The sequence below is a fragment of the Lithobates pipiens genome, unplaced genomic scaffold, assembly GCF_037356315.1.
Source record: "Lithobates pipiens isolate NorthernLeopardFrog02 unplaced genomic scaffold, aLitPip1_a1.2 Scaffold_8, whole genome shotgun sequence".
NCBI lineage: Eukaryota > Metazoa > Chordata > Amphibia > Anura > Ranidae > Lithobates > Lithobates pipiens.
Window position 1 is genome coordinate 591,265,090 of NW_027507903.1, and position 23,901 is coordinate 591,288,990.

The 23,901-nt window shown below is 44.8% G+C and overlaps 1 protein-coding gene across 1 annotated transcript in view; it reads right to left on the reverse strand.

The window, feature by feature from the left end:
• Window positions 1-9,127: 9,127 nt before the first annotated feature.
• LOC143961234 (mitochondrial adenyl nucleotide antiporter SLC25A23-like) overlaps window positions 9,128-23,901 on the reverse strand; it is a 53,722-nt gene continuing 38,948 nt past the window's right edge. The window contains exons 8-10 of the mRNA XM_077470467.1: window positions 21,426-21,593; window positions 16,625-16,778; window positions 9,128-9,902 (exon numbers count right to left, since the gene is read on the reverse strand). Coding sequence (XP_077326593.1) covers window positions 9,718-9,902; window positions 16,625-16,778; window positions 21,426-21,593 — 507 coding nt within the window. The 3' untranslated portion in view covers window positions 9,128-9,717. The remainder of the gene's footprint in view (window positions 9,903-16,624; window positions 16,779-21,425; window positions 21,594-23,901) is intronic.

A 23,901-nucleotide genomic window follows, 5' to 3' on the forward strand; every position in this document is an offset into this window, starting at 1 on the left:
AGGCAGTAACACTGCAGATCACAGATCTACATGGGATTAGGTAATATAAAGCTGTGCAAGGATGTAGAAGTCACACGTTGTTCATACGGCAGAGCACTGCTGCGTAGGGGCATTGCATTGATTTGGCAGAATCTTCAGCCATCACAGTGGACATCTTGCATGGTTAGGTAGCCATGCTTTACATCACTTGCTGCATTCTTTAAACCCACCTGCCAGTTCCCATATTCTCCCATTTAGTCTAAGCTTTACAATGAATCTCACTTTTTCCTGCTTCTTTCCCCATTTTAAAACCTCTAAGGTTTTTACTACTGTCCATGAACCTTTAGGACTCATTCAGATGGGTGCTGAGACCAGTCTTCAGCGCTGCTTTTGCTGCGTGTGCATCCACCTCAGAGCTGCGGGTAGGCAGCCCATAGAAGTGAGTGTAGACACTGTGCGTTCAGATCTGTGCACCCACTCAGGGGTGTACATACAGGGGTCACCATTGTAACCCGGTGTAACGACATATTCGGCAACCCGTTCCGTCGCCGCCATCTTGCTACACCCCAAACTCGTCCACAGTAAGGATACACTAAGGGGGAAAGTGGACATCTTATTACACCCACTGGTGGTTTGTATTTTAGACGTAGTTGTAACAGTAAAGTGAGTTTCTATAGTGAAATACAGGACTTAGAACTCCGTGGGACTGGTTAGATGTTGAATTTTAAAAGCAGCGAACATCTGTCAGATTACTAAACCTGTAGGGTGAGCAGGGTTGCCGCTGCTTTTAAAGTTCAACATCTAAGTCAGTGATTCTCAACCAGGGTTCCTCCAGAGGTTGCTAGGGGTTCCTTCAGCATTGGGCAATTTTTGCCGCTCTGATAAGTTCCCACCGACACCATTGATCTTTTTAACTATCTGTAAGGAGGTAATTCTTCCCAATGACCACAAGTGTAAGGACCATTCTTCCCAATGACCATAACACTAATGTATCATGAGTTGTAGATTACTAATTTTTAGCAGGGGTTCCCCGAGACCAGAGAACTATTTCAAGGGTTCCTCTGTGTTAAAAAGGTTGAGAAAGGCTGAGCCAAGTTTTCAGACGGAGTTGTAAGTCCTGTATTTCACTATATAAACTGACTTTACTGTTATAAATACATGTGAAATGCAAAACTCTGGTGGGTGTAACAACATGTGTCATTTACCAGCCCCTTTTTTGTCTTAAGGAATAGAGTCAATAATCGGTACTTTTTAATCATTCATAGCAGGGGCATAGTAAACTATTACATATTTTACTCCCATTGTGGGCCCCTTTAGTACGATCCTGTAGCAGGTCACCTTCCTGCCGTCTTGGGGTGCCCCCCCACAGTGGAAGATTGCCAGAGCCCAGTTGCAAGTGCGACCTTTGCGACCCTGGTAGTTCCGCCACAGTTGTCAGGTTTTGTTTTTTATCATTATTTTTACCATTTTATTTAATAAAAATTTTTTTTATAATATTATTTTTACTTATTATTTTAGGACCCACATAGGGCAGCTTTGGTGAAACATCAGGGGTCTAAAAAGACGCCTCAATTTATGAACGGACGGGAATCTCTTTCTCAAAACTGTGACATCAGCAGTCTGTGTAGACCCCTGCTATTTCAGCAAAGCCCCCCAATGGAGGTCCTAAAAAAATAAGTGAAAAATAAAAATGTAAAAAATAAAAATAAATGAAACAAAATGGTATAAATAAGAATAAAAAAAAATAAAACTGACACCAGTGGTAGAACTACCAGGGTCACACTTGCGACTGGGCTCTGGCATTCCGCCACCATGGGGGGCACCCCAAGACGGCAGGAAGCTGGCCTGCTTCGGGATCATACTAAAGGGTCCCACTATGGGAGTAAAATGGCCCCGGGATCAGTGAGAAGGGCCCCGGTCAGTGGCCAGGGGGAACTTTCATGGTTTCTTGCGTCAGGTCCTGAAGGTTTTAGTTAAACCTTTGCAAACACGTTAAATTTGGACATATTTTTTTTATTTTTTACTGTTATCTGGGACTCTATCACAGAGATTTCCTCTCACTTCCTGACCTGCTGGCAAATTCTACCCAGACAGAAAGAACAGAAAAATTGTAACAGGGACTAATCTACTGAAAAAAAAACATTTTTATTTGTCCGTTACCATTTCCATAACTTCCTCTCTGCTAAAATGTTGTCAGCAGGACAGGTAGTGGGGGCAGATCTTGGTAATGGAGCCCTGGATAGTGGTAACAACCCGACAGTAGTTCTTACCCATCTGCTACTCTATCCAAAAACATTTTGGCTGGACATACACTGTAAATGAGACAAATGCCGCAGGACGGGTCAGACTTTTTCTGGGACCTTTGGCGGATGGATACAAGCATCCAAACCCAACTGGCAGGCACCAAGAACTGAAATAAAAGATATAGGGGAGGTGAACTCATCCCTTAGTTCACCTAAATTGGAGGGTCAGTTGACTAAAAACTAATATTTATAGGGTTCAATATCCCAAGCCCTACATAAGACACATGTCAACACAGACATGGCTGACAATATGATGTGAATGCCGATCTGTACAGTACAGGAATATGTCATCAGTGCAAATTTCCATTTACAATCTACAAGCAGCTCAGCACTGCTCTGCAAAAGTACAGCGACAGCACTCTTAAGGCCCCCTTCACACTGTGCTGTTCCCATACGCACATGCGGTGTGGTATGTCACGGGTCAACGAGCATTGCATTAAAGCCCAAAGCCAGGCATTTCAAAGTTAAAAAACAAAACAAAAAAATAAACAAAAAAAACACTCTCCTGGCAATGGTTTACCCCCAAACCTGGAACTGCAAGGGTTAAATGCTCATCGGGTCTGAGGGTAGAGGAACAGGGTTTAATATTTACCTTAATCCTGTGCGCTCTTCCACTCCAGGCGGCCTCTCACCGTCCTCATGTACAATATAGGGCTCTTGGCCCTGCATTGTACTTGTTGACATCATCGTGCAAAATGGGGCCTGGAGTGTCCAATAGAAGAAGCTTCAGGGGAGAAGTTTTCTCAAAAAATGAGGAGTAGGGTAGATATTGCATCTCCTTCCTCTACCCCTAGAGTTAATGAGCATTGACCCCTGCAGTGGGGAGGGTCTCTGCAAAGGTACTGGATCCATAGAAATCATTGGCACAGTGATACATAGCAGTGAAATATCAGCTTTATTCATAAAATACAGCCTGCAAAGGTCAACGCGTTTCAGCCTAGACAGCCTTAATTATCTCTGTGGATCCAGTACTTTCGGAGACTTCGGCAACCTATGTCTGAGCACCAGTACTTAAGCTGTGGAGGGTTTTTGGGGAGGTAGTAGCACTGCAATGTGCATCATTGTCACTGCAAAGGTACCGTATATACTCGAGTATAGGCCGACCCGAATATAAGCCGAGGCCCCCAATTTACCCCCAAAAAACTGGAAAAAATTATTGACTCGTGTATAAGCCGAGGGTGAGACATGCCTGTCCATCCCTGTGTGTCCGTCCATCCCTGTGGGTCCATCCATCCCTGTGTGTGTGTCCATGCATCCGTGTGTGTGTGTGTGTGTGTGTCCATGCATCCGTGTGTGTGTGTGTGTGTGTGTGTCCATGCATCCGTGTGTGTGTGTGTGTGTGTGTGTGTGTGTGTGTGTGTGTGTGTGTGTGTGTGTGTGTGTGTCCGTGCAGCCTACCTGTGTCCAGCCTGCCTGTGTCCGTCCAGCCTGCGTCCCGTCCAGCCTGCGTCCCGGCCCGGCCCGTCCCATCCCGAGCCGAGCCTCCGTCCTTCAGCTCTTCGTCGGCGGCCATTCTAGGATTCAAAAGCCGCGCCTCCGTCGGTGATAGGCGGAACACTCAATTTCCCACTGACTGCTGTTCCGCCTATCGGATGTCCGTGATAGGCGGAACACTCAATTTCCCAGCAGCCTGTGTTCCGCCTATCACGGGCATCGTCTCATCCTCGTCCGTAGTACGAGGATGAGACGATGCCCGTGATAGGCGGAACACAGGCTGCTGGGAAATTCAGTGTTCCGCCTATCACAGGCGAAGGCGGAGCCGGAGGCGCGGCTTTTGAATTCTAGAATGGCCGCTGTCTGTCTGCTCGACACGCTGATCGAGCGGGCAGACAGCGATGACTCGAGTATAAGCCGAGGGGGGCACTTTCAGCCTCAAAAAAGAGGCTGAAAATCTCGGCTTATACTCGAGTATATACGGTAGTTTTTTTTTTTTTTTTTTTTAATTCTCAGAGTTGGGCTTTAAAATAGCCTATCACTTTAGAATGGGCTACCAACGTAGTCATAAAAACAAAAACCAGATCTCTGCACTGCAGTACAGGGTCCGTCACCACCTAGTGTACCAAGTGTTGGGGTTCCATTCTAAAGGGATGGCAAAAAAACAGTGTGCCATGTGTTGGAGTAATGTACAGTAAAACAAGAATTTTTACCTTGCATTACCGCAATGCATAGGTCTGCAGGGGGCCTTAAATATCATAAGATGTGCAAAACAGAGTTTAGCAGAATATAGAGCGATATATACTCCTCTGAGCATGCAAAGGGAGCCTCTGACCGCCCCTGGATGCAAACACTTTGCATGTCTGGCAGCACACAAACTGTTAGCAGCCAATCAGCCATTCTGAATGCGGCCATAGCACAGAGTACTGCTGCAGCCAGAGGCAGCATTGAGCCATCTCTGAACGCTGCAGCCTATCCACCCTCATTCACTCGTCTAAAGGCCAGCAGCAGTTGTAAGAAGCTTTTAAAGTACCATTCAGCTCCAGTTTGTAAATGTTGAGCACATATCCTAATGGGAGTGTTGATTGCCACTTTAAACAAGCTGCTAGCAGGCTTCAGCACTTCTTGAAAGCCTGCTAGCAGTTTGTTTAAAGTGGCAATCAGCATACCCATTAGGATCTGTGTTCAATATTAACAAACTGGATCTGAATAGTACTTTATGGCTGCTTTCACACTGAGGCACCTTACAGGCGCTATAGTGCTAAAAATAGTGCCTGCCCAGTGCCTGTAAAGAGACTCTCCTGTCTCTCCAGTGTGAAAGCCTGAGGGCTCTTACACTGGAGCGGTGCGCCGGCAGAATGGTAAAAAAGTCCCGCTAGTCGCATATTTGCAGCGCTGTAGGAACAGTGTATACACCGCTCCTAAAGCGCCCCTGCCCATTGAAATCAATGGGCAGCACCACTGTACCACCGGAAAAGCAGCACACTAGCGGCCGATTAGCGCTGCTAAAATGACGGTACAGCTCCACTAAAAAATAGCGGCACTTTACTGCTGACGCCCCAACGCCCCAGTGTGAAAGCAGCCTAAAGGTTTCAACAAAGCTTGCTGAAAGCTCTGCAAATGCTTTGCCAAAGTTGGCAGTTCACACTGCTCTTATAGAAGCTGAAGCCCGTGTGAAACAGGCCTATGGCTTCCATCTTTGAAGCCTCTGACCTGGCAGTACATAAATCAGGAATGTTGACTTACTAATCCGCATTCTAGTTCAGGGTCAGGTACTTATAATGTACTGACACCAGAGACAGCAGGCAGCTAATACTATTCATAGGAGGGTCAGCAAAGCCCCCGCCCCCATATTTCTTCTGGTACAAGATTTTAAAACTTTTAAAGCATTTTTTAGAACACATAGGTCATTTATGAAACAAAAACATCAGGCTTCCACTGATCGGCCTCTGCACATGATCCTACAAGCCTACCCTGGGCAAATTAGAGAGGAGAATTAGGATTGGCCATAGTGGCAAGGGTTGGATTGGGTATATCATGTACTCTGCAGGCAAAAAGACTGAGTATTGTTGCGCAGATCGGTGAAATTCCATCAAGGATCCCCTATTTTGAGTGTAAAATAACTCAGCTTGTGAGCGGTGGTAGTTCTTTTGAATGGCCTCTAGATGGCGACATCTGAGGATTTCAGGACGGGAAAGGTCAGCAAAGCAACCTGATGAACCCAAAGCAGGAGACCTGGCTCTGTCCTTACATTCCACCCCGATACAGAATAGATAAACTCCTCATTATCTTGTGTGCTTGCTTACAAAATTGTGAAGATTTTGTTCTCAAAAGCTCAAAAATAAATAAAGCTTTGTTCTGTGACCCCCAGACACAAACCTTGATAAATACACTTGCATTCCACTGAATTAAAGGACTGTCAAAAAAGCTCTCAATTCCCCAGTTTTCTAAAGGGCAACTCCAACCTAAGACATGAAATGGGGTTAGGTGGGGCTAGGGGTAATGAGGATCTGGAGTGTGTATCCCGGAACCACAGTTTTCTAAAGGGCAACTCCAACCTAAGACATGAAATGGGGTTAGGTCGGGCTAGGGGTAATGAGGATCTGGAGTGTGTATCCCGGAACCCCAGTTTTCTAAAGAGCAACTCCAACCCAAGATATGGAATGGGGTTAGGTGGGGCTAGGGGTAATGAGGGGCTGGCGGGTATATCCTGGAACCCCAGTTTTCTAAAGAGGAACTCCAACTCAATATGTGGAATGGGGTTAGGTGGGGCTAGGGGTAATGAGAGGCTGGCAGGTGTATCCTGGAACCCCAGTTTTCTAAAGGGCAACTCCAACCCAAGATATGGAATGGGGTTAGGTGGGGCTAGGAGTAATGAGGGGCTTGTGGGTGTATCCTGAAAACGACAGTCACCCTAGTGTTATTGATTTGTCCTGTAAATGTCCTGATATGAATTACTTCTGGGATCTGCCCTGTGTGTTCCCGAGCTGCCTAGCTGCCTCAAAAATAAATAAACCTTTGTTCTTGGACCCGCAGACACACACCTTAATAAATATACTAGCATTCCACTGAATTAAAGGAGTGTCGAAAAAGCTCTCAATTCCCCAGTTTTCTAAAGGGCAACTCCAATCTAAGATATGAAATGGGGTTAGGTGGGGCTAGGGGTAAAGGGGATCAGCCAACTGCCACTGATAGCAGACAATATAGATTTCTGAAAACAACATTTGTGTGTCTACAGAATGCGGGGTGACAAATGGACAGACAAGTGCCACCAGCCTCATTTCCCAACAACATCCCTTTTATATGGACATGCCCTCAACTCACATCTGTTGCTCAGTATGTAACTCTGCACCATCGATTCTCATCAGATACCTTAGCACGGAGTTGCCCTTCATGAAATGTATCCTCCCACCACCTGCACATATATCTTGCCTTCAGCTAATCTGCATCTTGAAACAGTTACAAGTTGTCCATCAAACACTCCAATGGTGTGTTTGCAGAACTCTCCTTTTCCATGTTGTGATTAGTTCAGTTTCCTGTTGCAGAACAATATTGAGAGCAGAGGTTCTCCTAAATGCAATAAAATGGATACCAGGCATCTGCTTCAAGAGATAACTTCGCTGTTAGCAAGAGAAACCTGCATCTAAATAAAGAAACCCAAAATAGAGAATGTTACCCTACAACGATATTTCAGTTTTCACAGGATGAAATCACTCAATAACTTGCTATTTGTCTCTGGGACTCTAGAGGAACCATCTCCCTTTGCATGCTGTCATGTGGGGTGGAGAAGGTCCTTTAGCCCAGTGTAAGCTCCAACTAGAGGGACTTGGGGTCTTACATGGGGCTTCTCTTCTATGCCTCAGCAGGGGGAAGTAGTGGGGGAATTAAGCTATTATAAGTATAAGTATTAGCAGCTGTGGGGGGTGGGGAGTGCCATAAAAGTAAACCTGTTGCGTTGTTCTGCATGGACAAAGCACAGGTCTACCTGAAGGGCCCATTCATTCTACTGCACTGCAGTAACGCAGGGTAAAATTAAAAAATGTTACTGCCTACAACTGAAATGTGTGTGTACCAAAGTGCGGTGCCCCCTAATGCACCTTGCCAGTGCAAAACAACACGGGGAATTGTGTTGTAAAAAAAAAAAAAAAAGTTGCAATGCATTGATGGCCCATTCAAAAAGAAAGCGCTGCCAATGCGCGTTAACAGGCAATGCATCGCAAGAATGTAAATGGGCCCTAAGAAGCTTTCCTAATGCCAGGGGGCAATTATGAAAATTCCTTAAAGAAGAATTCCGAGTATGGAAGAGAGGAGGTCGCTCTCCTGGCACAGGCACCATTTAGAGAATGCTTTGCATTTTCACAATAAATATAGTGCATTCTCTGATTGTATTGATTCAGAAAAAGGTGGCAAGTATTATACTCACAGACTGACAGATACATCAAAGCTGGTTATATAAAAACAGCAACTTCCAGTCCACGATACATCATATCACGCGATAGCCCATTTAGAAATCCAACAGGCCAAAGCGTTTCGAGGACTTTCCTCTTCCCAACAAGACTGTATTTTGCTCGCAACTTAAACAGAGTGACACGGCTATTGTCTGCAGCACACCCCATGGGCGGGAGTTAACCCTCTCTTTCCAAATCCAAATGATGGGGTCAACTGGTGCCCATGGGGTGTGCTAAAGACACCCCCACTTGACAATAGCCATGTCACTCTATTATTAAAGTGGGGAAGCAAGATATAGTCTTGTTGGCTCTGAGGAAGAGGAAAGTCCTCGAAACACGTAAAGACAATTAGAAATCCAACAGGCTAACGTGTTTTGAGGTCTTGCCTCTTCCTCAGAGCCAACAAGACTGTATCTTGCTTCCCCACATTAATAATCGAGTTAGTTTGGCTATTGTCAGGTGGGGATGTCCTTAGCACACTCCATGGGTGGGAGTTATCCCCCATCATTTGGATTTGCAATGAGAGGGTTAACTCCCGCCCATGGGGTGTGCTACAGACAATAGCCATGTCACTCTTTTACCTGGGGAAGCAAGATACAGTCTTGTTGGTTCTGAGGAAGAGGTAGGTCCTCAAAAGGAATTAGCCTGTTGGATTTCTAATTGTCCTATCACGTGATATGATGCATTGTAGATTGGAAGTTGCTGTTTTTATATGACAAGCTTTGATGTATCTGTCAGTCTGTGAGTATAATACTTGCCACCTTTTTCTGAATCAATACAATCAGAGAATGCTCTGAATTTATTGTGAAAACGCAAAGCATTTTATAAATGGCACCTGTGCCAGGAGAGCGACCTCCTCTGTTCCATACTCGGAATTCTTCTTCAAGGAACTTGCATAAAACTGAAATGTCATTTGAGTGGACTTAGCCTTTGGTTTTCCATTGAAACAAATGCAAAACTATAGACAGCTCCTTGCTGGATTTTAAGTCTACAAACATGGATAATCGCTCACAGCTTAACCATTACCATCTTCAGGACAGTATGTCCCACAATGCACCAGGATATTCTACATTCAGTGTGTGCTTCATTACATTCAGGCTAGTGGAAAAGCCTTCTGATCATCTAAAAAAAAAAAAAAAAAAAGCCAAAAATGTCCTTACATGCAAAATATACAATCATTAGAAAACGATACACATTCAGTGTTCTTCTGACTCCTGTAGTGGTTTTCAGAAAATCAACTTCCCCGGAGCATCAATAAATTGCAACAATATCCGACATCACTAAAGTCTTAGCGCTGAATGATGTCGGGAATATAAAAACACACTGAAAACGGGGGAGAACTTTGAATATGGATACTGAACCCGAGTCCGGTTGCATTCTGAAGGTGCCATATCTTCCGGTTCTTGTTAACAAGAGCGTGGCTGGCGATGGGGTTTTCGATATTAGGATATAGCCCTTCAATACTGATAGCAGACAATTCTGGATATAGCTTCTACAGGCTCTTCTGCGTGCCTGCATAAACTGGGTGGGGGGGTTGATGAGTGGCGCTTTCTTCATCGACTAGTCACACCCAGGACACGTTTCATATTCTCATACACCACATAGCTAATGCTGACCGCAGGTATCACCTTCATGAAGTTTGGAGCGATTCCTCGGTACAAGCCCAGGAACCCTTCCTGAGCCACGATATACCGGAACAGAGCTACCATGGAGAGCTGCGGAGCTCCCTGGATTGTGGCTGAAAGAAAGAAGTGATGGAGATCAGAATAAACACACGACTCATATCAAGCATATTCCTGCAGCATACGGTGGGGTTACTTACTAAAACTAGAGAGTGCAAAACCTGGTGTAGCTCCCCATAGAAACCTTCATCTAGGTTTTTTTGGTCAAAGCTTATCCGCTTGCTGACCCACCTCAGTACATTTACTGTGGCATGTCGGCTCAAACAGTCACAATCATGTACCTGTACATTGCAGATTTCTTCTGGGTTCACTTGTGCATGCACCAGTGCTACATAGTTACATAGTAGGCGAGGTTGGAAAAAGACACAAGTCCATCAAGTCAAACCTCTGTGTGATTATATGTTAGTATTACATTGTATATCCCAGTATGTTGTAGTCATTCAGGTGCTTATCTAATAGTTTTTTGAAACTATCGATGACCCCCACTGATGCCACTACCTGTGGAAGGGAATTCCACATCTTTGTCGCTCTTACAGTAAAGAACCCTCTACGTAGTTTAAGGTAAACCTCTTTTCTTCTAATTTTAATGAGTGGCCACGTGTCTTGTTAAACTCCCTTCCGCGAAAAAGTTTTATCCCTATTGTGGGGTCACCAGTACCGTATTTGTACATTGAAATCATATCCCCTCTCAAAAGTCTCTTCTCCAGAGAGAATAAGTTCAGCGCTCGCAACCTTTCCTCATAACTAATATCCTCCAGACCCTTTTTTTAGCTTTGTTGCCCTTCTTTGTACTCGCTCCATTTCCAGTACATCCTTCCTGAGGACTGGTGCTCAGAACTGAACAGCATACTCCAGGTGTGGCCGGACCAGAGTCTTGTAGAGCGAGAGAATTATAGTTTTTTCTCTGGAGTTGATCCCCTTTTTAATGCCAATATTCTGTTTGCTTTGTTAGCATCAGCTTGGCATTGCATGCCATTGCTGAGCCTATCATCTACTAGGACCCCCAGGTCCTTTTCCATCCTAGGTTCCCCCAGAGGTTCTCCCCCCCCAGTGTATAGATTGTATTTATATTTTTGACACTCAAATGCGTTAGTTTACATTTTTCTACATTGAACATCATTTGCCATGTAGTTGCCCATCCCATTAATTTGTTCAGACCTTTTTGCAAGGTTTCCACACCCTGCAGAGAAGTTATTGCCCTGCTTATCTTAGTATTGTCTGCAAATACAGAGATTAAGCTGTTTACCCCATCCTCCAGGTCGTTTATGAACAAATTAAATGGGATTGGTCCCAGCACAGAACACTGGAGGACCCCACTACCCACCCCTGACCATTCTGAGTATACCCCATTTATCACCACCCTCTGAACTCGCCCTTGTAGCCAGTTTTCAATCCATGTACTCACCCTATGGTCCATGCCAACGGTCCTTATTTTGTACAGTAAACGTTTATGGGGAACTGTGTCAAATGCTTTTGCAAAATCCAGATACACCAGGTCTATGGGCCTTCCTATATCTAGATGGCAACTCACCTCCTCATAGAAGGTTAATAGATTGGTTTGGCTAGAAAGATTTTTCATGAATCCATGCTGATTACTGCTAATGACACCGTTCTCATTACTAAAATCTTGTATATAGTCCCTCATCATCCCCTCCAAGAGTTTACATACTATTGATGTTAGGCTAACTGGTCTGTAATTCCCAGGGATGTATTTTGGGCCCTTTTTAAATACTGCTGCTACATTGGCTTTTCTCCAATCAGCTGGTACCATTCCAGTCAGTAGACTGTCAGTAAAAATTATGAACAATGGTCTGGCAATTACTTGACTGAGTTCCCCCAAGTACCCTCGGGTGCAAGCCATCTGGTCCCGGTGATTTATTATGTTAAGTTTCCCAAGCCTAATTTTAATTCTGCACTCAGTTAACCATGGAGGTACTTCCTGTGATGTGTCATGAGGATAAACACTGAAGTTTTGGTTACTTGAGCCCCCCCCGATTCCCTCGTGAATACTGACTGTATGCGCCAGTGCTGTATTTTGGCCTAGGCCAACAAGGTTCAGGTGGCACTTTGACAAAGGAAAGAGGTTTGGGACTTTGTGTGAGGCCAAGACATAAAATGTCAGGTACCTTTATCCCTAATTACTATTAGCTTAAAGAGAAAGTTTAGGACTTTATATGAAGTATGCGACCAAATTAGCAATGTGAACATGGAGTGGCTGGCGAGTATGAAAAATAAAATAAACCTAGTAACATTCTGCCATCTCATATATACAATGGCATAATATAAACACATTATTGGTGTCCTTCACCTACACACACAGGTCATCTGTAAGTAACAATAGACGATTCAAGGTTATCATCCTTAGTCCAAGATTTATTCCCGTTTTCCCCTGCATGTCATCTGGATAGCACCTAAGATATTCTACCGATTTTTTTATAGATAGCGATACTGCATCTGTGCCTGAAGATTGGAGGTATCCATGAAACGCGTCAAGCTATATAGATGCTTTTATGATCCTCAAATCAAGAGTGACATCAACTTTTTCTCTTAATATGCTGTACTGGCCTATACCAATATGTTATGTTTTTTCTATTATTATGTGTACATGCATGGATTCTTGAGTCTGGTGGTTTTATTACAATTATCATTAGTTTACATGCTATTATGCTACTATTTTACTATGTGATGTATAGTTAATAAATCCGACTACAATTTTACATAATGTGTTTGTTATGGCATTATGTGTGTATATATATATATATATATATATATATATATATATATATATTAGTGTGTGTGTGTGTTGGCGCGCGCGCGCGCACACACACACACATATATATATATATACACACGAGATGACACAATGTTACTAGGTTTATTTTATATTTCATACTCGCCAGCCACTCCATGTTCACATTGTCAGTTCGGTCGCATACTTCATATAAAGTCCCAACCCTTTTCTTTATGCTAACAGGGCGGCACTTTGTTTTAAATCTTTCTTTAAGGTATGCAGTTTGTACACTGTGGTATGGCATTACATATGTTGACCAATGAAATCCATTAATCTGCAATAATATCAACCTGTAAAAGGGTCAGTGTACATCAAGCGAGATAACAGGCAAGGTTCTAATACAGCAATATGAAAAATATGTTAATTGTGGTCAATAGCCCCTACAATAAATATAACCTGTTTTTCAACCTGTACAACAGTGGTGGGAACCTCCAAAACAAGAAGAAAAATTGCTTTATTGATCATACACATACTAGTAGGAAACAAAACTATTTAAATGGTAAAACGAATATAGCCCTAATTAGCAGGTACCGAGCCGTTGTGAGTTAGGGAACAAAAACTTAGATACTGTACACTATACAAGATTCAGCTCTCAACCCTGGCTTTGCAGAAGTGTCACCTATAGATCAACACATACTGATGGAATTTTCAGGGGAGCAGCTAAAAAGCACCCCAGCCTCCAATTGAGACTATTTGCCACTGGTTTCTAGAGCTACCTGGCATCTAGCAACCAGTGACGTCACGGCCGCGACTCCCTGGTCCTGCCCATATTTCAAAGCAGAGAAAGATTTAACTTCCTCCTCCTTCTCCGTGCCTAGTGATCGCGGGGGCAAAAGAGTCCCATCAGTCCGGTGACGGCGGGGTAAAGGGCAGCGAAGCAAGATCTGCCAATCCAGTGCTGGCGGCACTGCAGCCGCTAAGCAGTGGCGTCTTCACACAGTGGACGGCGGGGGCTGGCTAGAACCGAGAGCCCAGGAGGTTACCTACAAACGAGCAAGATTTCTGGCTCTCACAGACCTGTATCTTCTTCTTTAGGAGGCTCCTCTGTCCTCCACTCATTACCTGTATTAATGGCACCTGTTTGAACTTGTTATCAGTATAAAAGACACCTGTCCACAACCTCAAACAGTCACACTCCAAACTCCACTATGGTGAAGACCAAAGAGCTGTCGAAGGACACCAGAAACAAAATTGTAGACCTGCACCAGGCTGGGAAGACTGAATCTGCAATAGGCAAGCAGTTTGGTGTGAAGAAATCAACTGTGGGATCAATAATTAGAAAATGGAAGACATACTGGACCACTGATAATCTCCCTCGATCTGGGGCTCCACACCAGATCTCACCCCGTGGGGTCAAAATGATCACAAGAACGGTGAGCAAAAAATCCCAGAACCACATGGGGGACCTAGTGAATGACCTGCAGAGAGCTGGTCAAACGTAACAAAGGCTACCATCAGTAACAAACTACATCGCCAGGGACTCAGATCCTGCAGTGCCAGACGTGTCTCCCTGCTTAAGCCAGTACATGTCCGGGCCCATCTGAGGTTTGATAGAGAGCATTTGGATGATCCAGAAGAGGATTGGGAGAAGGTGATATGGTCAGATGAAACCAAAGTAGAACTGTTTGGTAGAAACACAACTCGTCGGGTTTGGAGGAGAGAGAATGCTGAGCTGAAACCAAAGAACACCATACCTACTGTGAAGCATGGGGGTGGCAACATCATGCTTTGGGGCTGTTTCTCTGCAAAGGGAACAGGACGACTGATCCGTGTACATGAAAGAATGAATGGGGCCATGTATCATAAGATTTTGAGTGCAAACCTCCTCCCATCAGCAAGGGCATTGAAGATGAAACATGGCTGGGTCTTTCAGCATGACAATGATCCCAAACATACCGCCCGGGCAACGAAGGAGTGGCTTCGTAAGAAACATTTCAAGGTCCTGGAGTGGCCTAGACAGTCTCCAGATCTCAACCCCATAGAAAACCTTTGGAGGGAGTTGAAAGTCCGTGTTGCCCAGCGACAGCCCCAAAACATCACTGCTCTAGAGGAGATCTGCATGGAGGAATGGGCCAACATACCAGGACAGTGTGTGACAACCTTGAGAAGACTTACATTTGACCTCTGTCATTGCCAACAAAGGATATACAGTGCCTTGCGAAAGTATTCGGCCCCCTTGAACTTTTCAAACTTTTGCCACATTTCAGGCTTAAAATATAAAGATATAAAATTTTAATTTTTTGTGAAGAATCACCAACAAGTGGGACACAATTGTGAAGTGGAACGAAATCTATTGGATAATTTAAACTTTTTTAGCAAATAAACTGAAAAGTAGTGCGTGCAAAATTATTCGTTCCCTTTACTTTCAGTGCAGCAAACTCACTCCAGAAGTTCAGCGAGGATCTCTGAATGATCCAATGTTGTCCTAAATGACCGATGGTGATAAATAGAATCCACCTGTGTGTAATCAAGTCTCTGTATAAATGCACCTGCTCTGTGATAGTCTCAGGGTTCTGTTGAAAGCGCAGAGAGCATCATGAAGACCAAGAAACACACCAGGCAGGTCCGTAATACTGTTGTGGAGAAGTTTAAAGCCGGATTTGGATACAAAAAGATTTCCCAAGCTTTAAACATCCCAAGGAGCACCGTGCAAGCGATCATTTTGAAATGGAAGGAGTATCAGACCACTGCAAATCTACCAAGACCTGGCCGTCCCTCTAAACTTTCAGCTCAGACAAGGAGAAGACTGATCAGAGATGCAGCCAAGAGGCCCATGATCACTCTGGATGAACTGCAGAGAACTACAGCTGAGGTGGGAGAGTCTGTCCATAGGACAACAATCAGTCGTACACTGCACAAATCTGGCCTTTATGGAAGAGTGGCAAGAAGAAAGCCATTTTCCAAAGATATCCATAAAAAGTCTCGTCTAAAGTTTGCCACAAGCCACCTGGGAGACACACCAAACATGTGGAAGAAGGTGCTCTGGTCAGATGAAACCAAAATCAAACTTTTTGCCCACAATGCAAAACGATATGTTTGGCGTAAAAGCAACACAGCTCATCACCCTCAACACACCATCCCCACTGTCAAACATGGTGGCGGCAGCATCATGGTTTGGGCCTGCTTTTCTTCAGCAGGGACAGGGAAGATGGTTAAAATTGAGGGGAAGATGGATGCAGCCAAATACAGGACCATTCTGGATGAAAACCTGTTGGAGTCTGCAAAAGACCTGAAACTGGGACAGAGATTTATCTTCCAACAAGACAATGATCCCAAACATACAGCAAAATCTACAAAGGAATGGTTCACAAATAAACGTATACAGGTGTTAGAATGGCCAAGTCAAAGTCCAGACCTGAATCCAATCGAGAATCTGTGGAAAGAGCTGAAAACTGCTGTTCACAAACGCTCTCCATCCAACCTCACTGAGCTCGAGCTGTTTTGCAAGGAAGAATGGGCAAGAATTTCAGTCTCTCGATGTGCAAAACTGATAGAGACATACCCCAAGTGACTTGCAGCTGTAATCGCAGCAAAAGGTGGCTCTACAAAGTATTAACGCAAGGGGGCCTAATAATTTTGCACGCCCCACTTTTCATTTTTTTATTAGTTAAAAAAAGTTTTAAAAAATCCAATAGATTTCGTTCCACTTCACAATTGTGTCCCACTTGTTGGTGATTCTTCACAAAAAATTAAAATTTTATATCTTTATGTTTGAAGCCTGAAATGTGGCAAAAGGTTGAAAAGTTCAAGGGGGCCAAATACTTTCGCAAGGCACTGTATAACAAAGTATTGAGATGAACTTTTGATATTGACAAAATACTTATTTTCCACCATAATTTGCAAATAATTTACACATTTATTTCTTTATTGATTAGAAGGGTTCCCTTTTTACATGGAAATAAAAACCCCAACAAAAGGAAAGCTGAAGGCAGTGTGTTTGTAGATTGTTCCTAGATAAAGGTCCCTCACATGTCCACACATTCCTACCTTGTGCCTGCATACGTGTCCTGACCAGGGCTAACGGGTAACTGGCAATTTGCCCACATGTGCTGGATATAGTCCCACAAGCCAACAGTACCAGTATTCCTGGATCAGCGCTGATGCTAGCTCTGTACCTCTGTAGCCAGGTGTTCTTCAGAGTCTGTAAAATTAGACATGACAAAATTATTTTTACATTTTTTTATTTAAAAATTAGTGATGATGAGTCTAGCGAGGACTTGTGAACTTGTCACATCTACCTGGTTTTACTACGAATACACAGCAAAAACATTAAATGGTGCAGGCAGGAATATTGTGATCAGGCACCTCTTCTGTATGCATGATAACCCCCCTACCGATCCAGCATGCAAGAAGTACGCAACCACATCCACAAACACGACACCCAACGTTAGAGTCGATTTATTCTTACAAAGTAAATACGCCTTTGCACACGGGTACTGACTACTATTCCAATGTTTCTCTTCTCCGTCAGTTTCTGCCCCTCAGTGGAGAGGCAAACAAGGTTGCTGCGGAGGGGCCCGATGTAATTGATGGTTGTTAAGACGCCAGTGGCTAGAAGGTTGTAATGGTGAACAATGAAAATCTGTGGCTTTGTGTAACTAAAAGGTAGGCTTGATCCACACGCTGGCTTATATACAACTTTTGGACAATTTTAAGGCATTTTTCCAAGCACCCCTGAAGGTTGGTCTAGGTGACGGAGTATATATTCCTGGGACTTCAATTGGGCCTTGTATTTTGGGTTAAACATTAGGTAGGTGGTGAAGAGTTGAATTATATCTAAACCCCAGGAGCAAAAATGTATTATATTGAAGTTTACGTGTCTTTAGATATGGTGGTGACGGAAATCACTTTCTTAAAGCAGAGTTACACCCAAAAGTGGCACTTCTGCTCATTTGTTTTCTCCCCCCTCCGATGTCACAATTGGCACCTTTCGGGGGAGAGGGAGGACAAGATACCTGTCTTTGGGGAGCCTCAGCCGTCTATATTGTCGTCACGACTTGGCTCCCTCCTCTTTCCCGTCACCGGGCCAGTAGAAAAGAGGAGCAGAGCTTCGCGCATGCGCAATAGGGTTCCCAGCATGAAGCCGTAAGGCTACACTGCCGGGCTCCCTTACCCGCAATGATGGTGGCGGCAGCAGCACCCAACAGCTGATGGAAACATCAGTTGCGGTGCCGACATCGCTGGACTCCAGGACAGGTAAGTGTCCTATTATTAAAAGCCAGCAGCTGCAGTATGTGTAGCTGCCGGTTTATAAATTTTTGCAGCGGTGGGCGGACCTCCACTTTAAGATAGGAATTGTTTCATTTTTGTCATCTTGTTAATCTACCAGTAACGCAATTGCTGCCCTGGGATGACGATGCTCACCCACCGTACCACAGCTAGGACAGGATCACAGAACAAATCTCCTTTGTGTCTTCTGCGTAACAGATCCAGCCTAGGTTTCCACTATTGTGACCTGAAAGTCGCATGATCTTTGCCATAAAATTTTAATGCGACCAAAGTAGTGCAGGGACTACTTTGAAGTCACACAGATATGAACGGTACTCATTGGAAATCATGGGGTATGACTTGTCATGCGACGTTGCAGTCCCAAGTCGTAGGACAAGTTGCACAAGTGGAAACAGAGGTTTAAAGTAGAACTAAAGGCATTTTTTTATTTATTAATTTTGGAGAGATTATAGGGAAGGTTATAGGGAATTCCTGTTTATCCTTGACTAGTTCCCCATTGGAAGAGTTTCCTTCATTGCCTGTTCTGGTGACAAACCAAAATTTTAGATTTTCTTTCACACTCAGGGGGGAGTTATACAAATATCAAAATGCCTTGATGGATGGATGTCATTCTGAAGAAATGGGCATTCATAGGCAGGCTGTATTTGCATGTAGACAACCCTAGGTAACACCCACGTGATGCTGAAACTCCATGACTGACAGAGCTGAAATCCAATGAGTGAAAAGGGACAGATCAGGGACAATAAGACTAAGGGCTCTTTCACACGGAGCACCCCGTGGACATCCGCTTGCTCAGCGGGGATCGCTCCATCGATTCCCGCTGAGCAGGAAGATGACAGATCTGTTTCTGCACACTGTACAGGGACAGACCTGTCAGAGCACCGCTCTCTCCAATGGGAGGTCAGATGACGATGGACCGCAGAGTCCATCATCACCCGATCTGATCCAATGACGGATGGAAAAGTAGGTTTTTCCTCCGTCACACTTTTTCGGATCGGAGCGGGTTTGGATGTCAGCGGACATGTCACCGCTGACATCCGATGCCCCATAAACCTCTATGGAGCATCCGTTCAGGTCCACCTAAAAAACTGACAGGTGGGCCTGAACAGATTATCCGTGTGAAAGAGCCCTTAGGAAGAAAGAACCAGATGATGCGGGAACTCCTTAAAGTAGGACTAAACTCCCTTGTATGATTTTTACCTATAGGTACTATAATAAGGTTTACCTATAGGTACAGTAAACCGTTTAGAAGATATTTACTTTAAATGCAGCCTAAGACGTTCCTTCACAGACATGCCCTAAACCAGGGGTAGGCAACCTGGGGCCCTCCAGCTGTTGCAGAACTACAAGTCTCATCATGTCTCTGGGAGTAAATGTAACTTGCAATGCCTCATGGGAAATGTAGTTCCACAACAGCTGGAGGGCCCCAGGTTGCCTACCCCTGCCCTAAACAGTTACTCCTGTGAGCATGCATAAGAGCGATGTCATTGCCGACTTGGCCATTCATATCGACGAAGCCCGCGAAGGAAGACCGGGTGAAAATGTAAACTCCTTCAACGGTGACAGCGTGCTGCTGGAGAGCTTCGTTTTCAGGTAAGTCTGTCATAATGTGCTAGTATGTACTACTACCTAAACTGCCCAATATCTAATTTCTTTTGTTTTTTAAGTGGTTTACTACTGCTTTAAGCCAGAAAATGAGGCAATGTCCGAGTTGCTTTGGCTTCTAACATACATTACACTGTGAGATGCTCAGTCTGCAGTTAAATCAAAGCAATTTCAGTCCAGGAGAGGAGCCTGTACAATTTTGCATGACTTAACGTGGTTGTAAACCCTCTTATATACCCAGTGACGTGAATAGTCTCAGATGATACACAGATGAAACAAATCCTCCTGCATAAGTTTGACATGTGCTGTCTTCTCTGCACAACATTTGTTCAAAAGTGCACAATTGTGATAAAATCCTTCTTCATCTGTCAGGAGCAGAGAGGAGGGGGCGGAGAGCTGCAGTTAGAGCTCTTCAACACTGTGTGAGAGCCAATTGGAGCAAAGGGACACACCCCCTTTACACATGGCACAAGAGCGAAGGAAGGATGTACAGAAGAAGAAGAAAAGAAGAAGGTGACAGCTACAAGACCGGGCCAACACTAGTAAAAGAGCTGTAAGAAGATAACGGCAAAAAGAACCGAAGAGCGGGACAAGACCCCCGAAGTCAGAAGAAGACCCCCGAATTTTGAAGAAGACCCCCGGACGGCGGCAGCGGCGAAGGAGAAAGCCGGGCTCCTCCACTAGTAAAAGAGCTAGCAGTAAAAGAGAAGATGGCGGAGGATTCTGGCGAGAAGACCCCCGAAGACGGAAGAAGACCCCTGGAGCTGTCTAAGAAAGTATTATAAAAACCTATGTTGTGTTTTTTTATTAACACTTTTTTCCCCCCAGGTGAATCGGTAGGGGTACATCGTACCCCATACTCATTCACATAGGGTGGGGGGCTGGAATCTGGGTGCCCCTTATTAAAGGGGGCTCCCAGATTCCGATAAGCCCCCTGCCCGCAGACCCCGACAACCAATGGCCAGGGTTGTCGGGAAGAGGCCCTTGTCCTCATCAACATGGGGACAAGGTGCTTTGGGGTGGGGGGCCGCAGGGCCCCCCCTTCCCCAAAGCACCCCTCCATGTTGAGGGCACGCGGCCTGGCACGGCTCGAAGGGGGGGGGCTGGCTCGTCCCCACCCCCTTCCTGAGCGGCAGGGCTGCGTGCTCGGATAAGGGTCTGCTATGGACTTCGGGGGGACCCCACGCCGTTAAATCCATACCAGGTGACGGGGCTAGCGAGGTGTAAATCTCGCCAAAGGAGGCGGCGACATTGACTTCCTTCGCTAGTCCCGTCTACCTGGAGCCACGTTCAAAATGAACGGACTTTACTCCGTGTGTGGGCAAGTCCGTTCATTTCAAAAGTCCGGCGGACTAGCACACAGACGGCCGGATTGTCTGCCGGACTGCAGAGTCTGGCGGACAATTTTGAGTCAAGAATTCTAAGTCCGCCGGACTTTTGGGAACAAAAAGGATAGTCCGATCGGGTGTACGCGGCATTAGTGTCAGATTTCTCCGCCGTAATGTCAAAGTCCCGCTAAAAATCGCTGATCACCACCATTACCATTAAAATAAAAATTCCATAAAAATATCCCATAGTTTGTAGACGCGATAACTTTTGCGCAAACCAATCATTATACGCTTATTTGGATTTTTTTTTACCAAAATTATGTAGCAGAATACATATTGGCCTAAATTGATGAAGAAATTTTATTTTTTTATTTTATTTTTCTATTGGATGTGATTTATTTAGCAGAAAGTTTTGTTTATAGCGCAAAAAAATGAAAACCGCAGAGGTGATCAAATACCACCAAAAGAAAGCTCTATTTGTGGGGAAAAAAGGACGGCAATTGTATTTGGGTAAAGCATTGCAGGACCGCGCAATTGTCAGTTAAAGTGACGCAGTTGCGCATCACAAAAAATGGCCTGGTCGAGGGTGAGGTAAAACCTTCTGGGGCTGAAGTGGTTAAACTTACCTCATACACTGCCAAATCAATGCCCGCATATGGCACGATACCCAGCAGGTTTGGTAGGTAGCCCTTCGAGAACGCTCTCAACCCCTCAGTACGCATGATATGTCGAGCGCAATCTGTCATCCCCGAGAACTGACCAGTGTGCCGGAGAGCCAACCGAGTCTTCAATACCTTTGAGATATGCAAAGGGCAAAGAATAGTTACTGAAATATTATCAAATAGCAGAGTATAGCAAGTGCATTAAACCACAACAAATGATTCTAACTGGTTATAGCACCCAAAACATACTCACTGTTCTTTGTACTGGCTTACTGACTAAATATATTGAGAAGGTGGATGAGGGTTACAGCCCCTGTCATGCTTTTATTGCTGTCATGTCTTCTCAGTGGAGAGATTCTCCATCTCTGTTTATCTTGGTGGTCATATCACCAAGATAGAAAGTGATGGGAGATCCAAAGTGTACAGTTGTCACCAAGAGAGGAATAGAGGTGGGGGGAATCTAATGGTGACACCGCTTCCTGTGACAACTGTCTAAGTCAGGGTTTCTCAACCAGGGTTCCTCTAGAGGTTGCAAGGGGTTTCTTGAGCAATTTCTGCCTCTCAAATTAGTTGACACTATTTATCTTTTTAACTATCTGTAAAGAGGTAATTCTCCCCAATGACCACAAGTGTAAGGAGCGTTCTTCCCACTGACCATCACGCTAATGAATCGCGAGTTGTAGTCATTTTTAGTAGGGGTTCTCTGAGACCAGAAAGTTATTTCAAGGGTTCCTCTGTGTTGAAAAGTTTGAAAATGGCTGCTCTAAGTTCTCAGGCATAAAGGCAGATTCATCCCTACAGCATTAAACCCTGGCATTTTTAACCGCCGCACACAGATATACGTCGGCAGAATGGAACAGGCAGGCAAATGGGCATACCTCTGCGTCCCTTTAAAATTTGCCACCCGCGGGTCCCGGGAACTCGATGTTCGCCAGCGGCGAGGGGTAGAACGGGGAGGTGCCTATGTAAATAAGGCATATCCCCGTTCTGCCTAGTGGCATGACATGGATCTACTGCTCCCTGTGATCGGGAGCAGTAACCGCTGTCATGTCAGTGGTAGCCCCCACCTCCCCACAGTTAGAATCACTCCCTAGGACACACTTAACCGCTTGATCCCCCCCTAGTGTTTAACCCCTTCCCTGCCAGTGTCATTTACACAGTAATCAGTGCATTTTTATAGCATTTTTATAGCACTGATCGTTGTATAAATGACAATGGTCCCAAAATAGTGTCAAAAGTCTCCGCCATAATGTTGCAGATCACCACCATTACTAATTAGGGTTGTCCCGATACCACTTTTTTAAGATCGAGTACAAGTACCGAAACTTTTTTCAAGTACTCGCCGATACCAATTACCGATACTTTTTTTATGTCAGGTGACAGCTTTCAAAGCACAATACAGATTAGGTGGCACTGATTAAGCAGCACTAATGAGCAATGATAGGATTAGGTTTTACTAATGAGCACTCACTGATGGCTGGCACTGACAGGTGGCTGGCACCGATAGGTGGCACTCACAGGTGGCTGGCACCAATAGGTGGCACTCACAGGTGGCTGGCCCCAATAGGTGGCACTCACAGGTGGCTGGCCCCAATAGGTGGCACTCACAGGTGGCTGGCCCCAATAGGTGGCACTCACAGGTGGCTGGCCCCAATAGGTGGCACTCACAGGTGGCTGGCCCCAATAGGTGGCACTCACAGGTGGCACTCACCAATAGGTGGCACTCACAGGTGGCACTCACAGGTGGCTGGCACCAATAGGTGGCACTCACAGGTGGCTGGCAATGATGGGCAGCACTTTTGGGCATTGGGCACTAATGGGTGGCATTTATGGGCAATGATGGGCAGGCACTGAAATGCCAGGAGGCAAGGCTGCCTGCTAAGGCCCATCTTAGTACTCCTTGTACTCGGCCGCATAAAAGCAGTAGCGGCCATCTTGTTACACCCAGCCTGAACTATATGGGCTGGGTGTAACAAGATATCCACTGCTGGCTTACTGCGGCCGAGTGCAGGGTGGACTAACATGAGCGTCGGGATGTCAAACAGCCAATATCGACACGGAGCGTCACTTCCGTTGTTCCGCCCGCTGACTTCCGGTTGCCCCGGGTCACTTTATTTATCTCTCCCAGGTATCGGATCTGGCATCGGGAGCATTTGTGCAAGTACAAGTACTCACACAAATGCTTGGTATCGGTCCCTATTACTAATAAAAACAAATTAATAATAAAAATACCATAAAACTATCCCCCTATTTTGTAGACGCTATAACTTTTGCACAAACCAATCAATATACGCTTATTGTAGAATATATATCGGCCTAAACTGAGAAAAAATTTAAATTTTTTTTATATTTTTTGGGGGGATATTTATTATAGCAAAAAGTTTTTTTTTTCAAAATTGTCGCTCTTTTATTTGCTTATAGTGCAAAAAAAAAAAAAAAA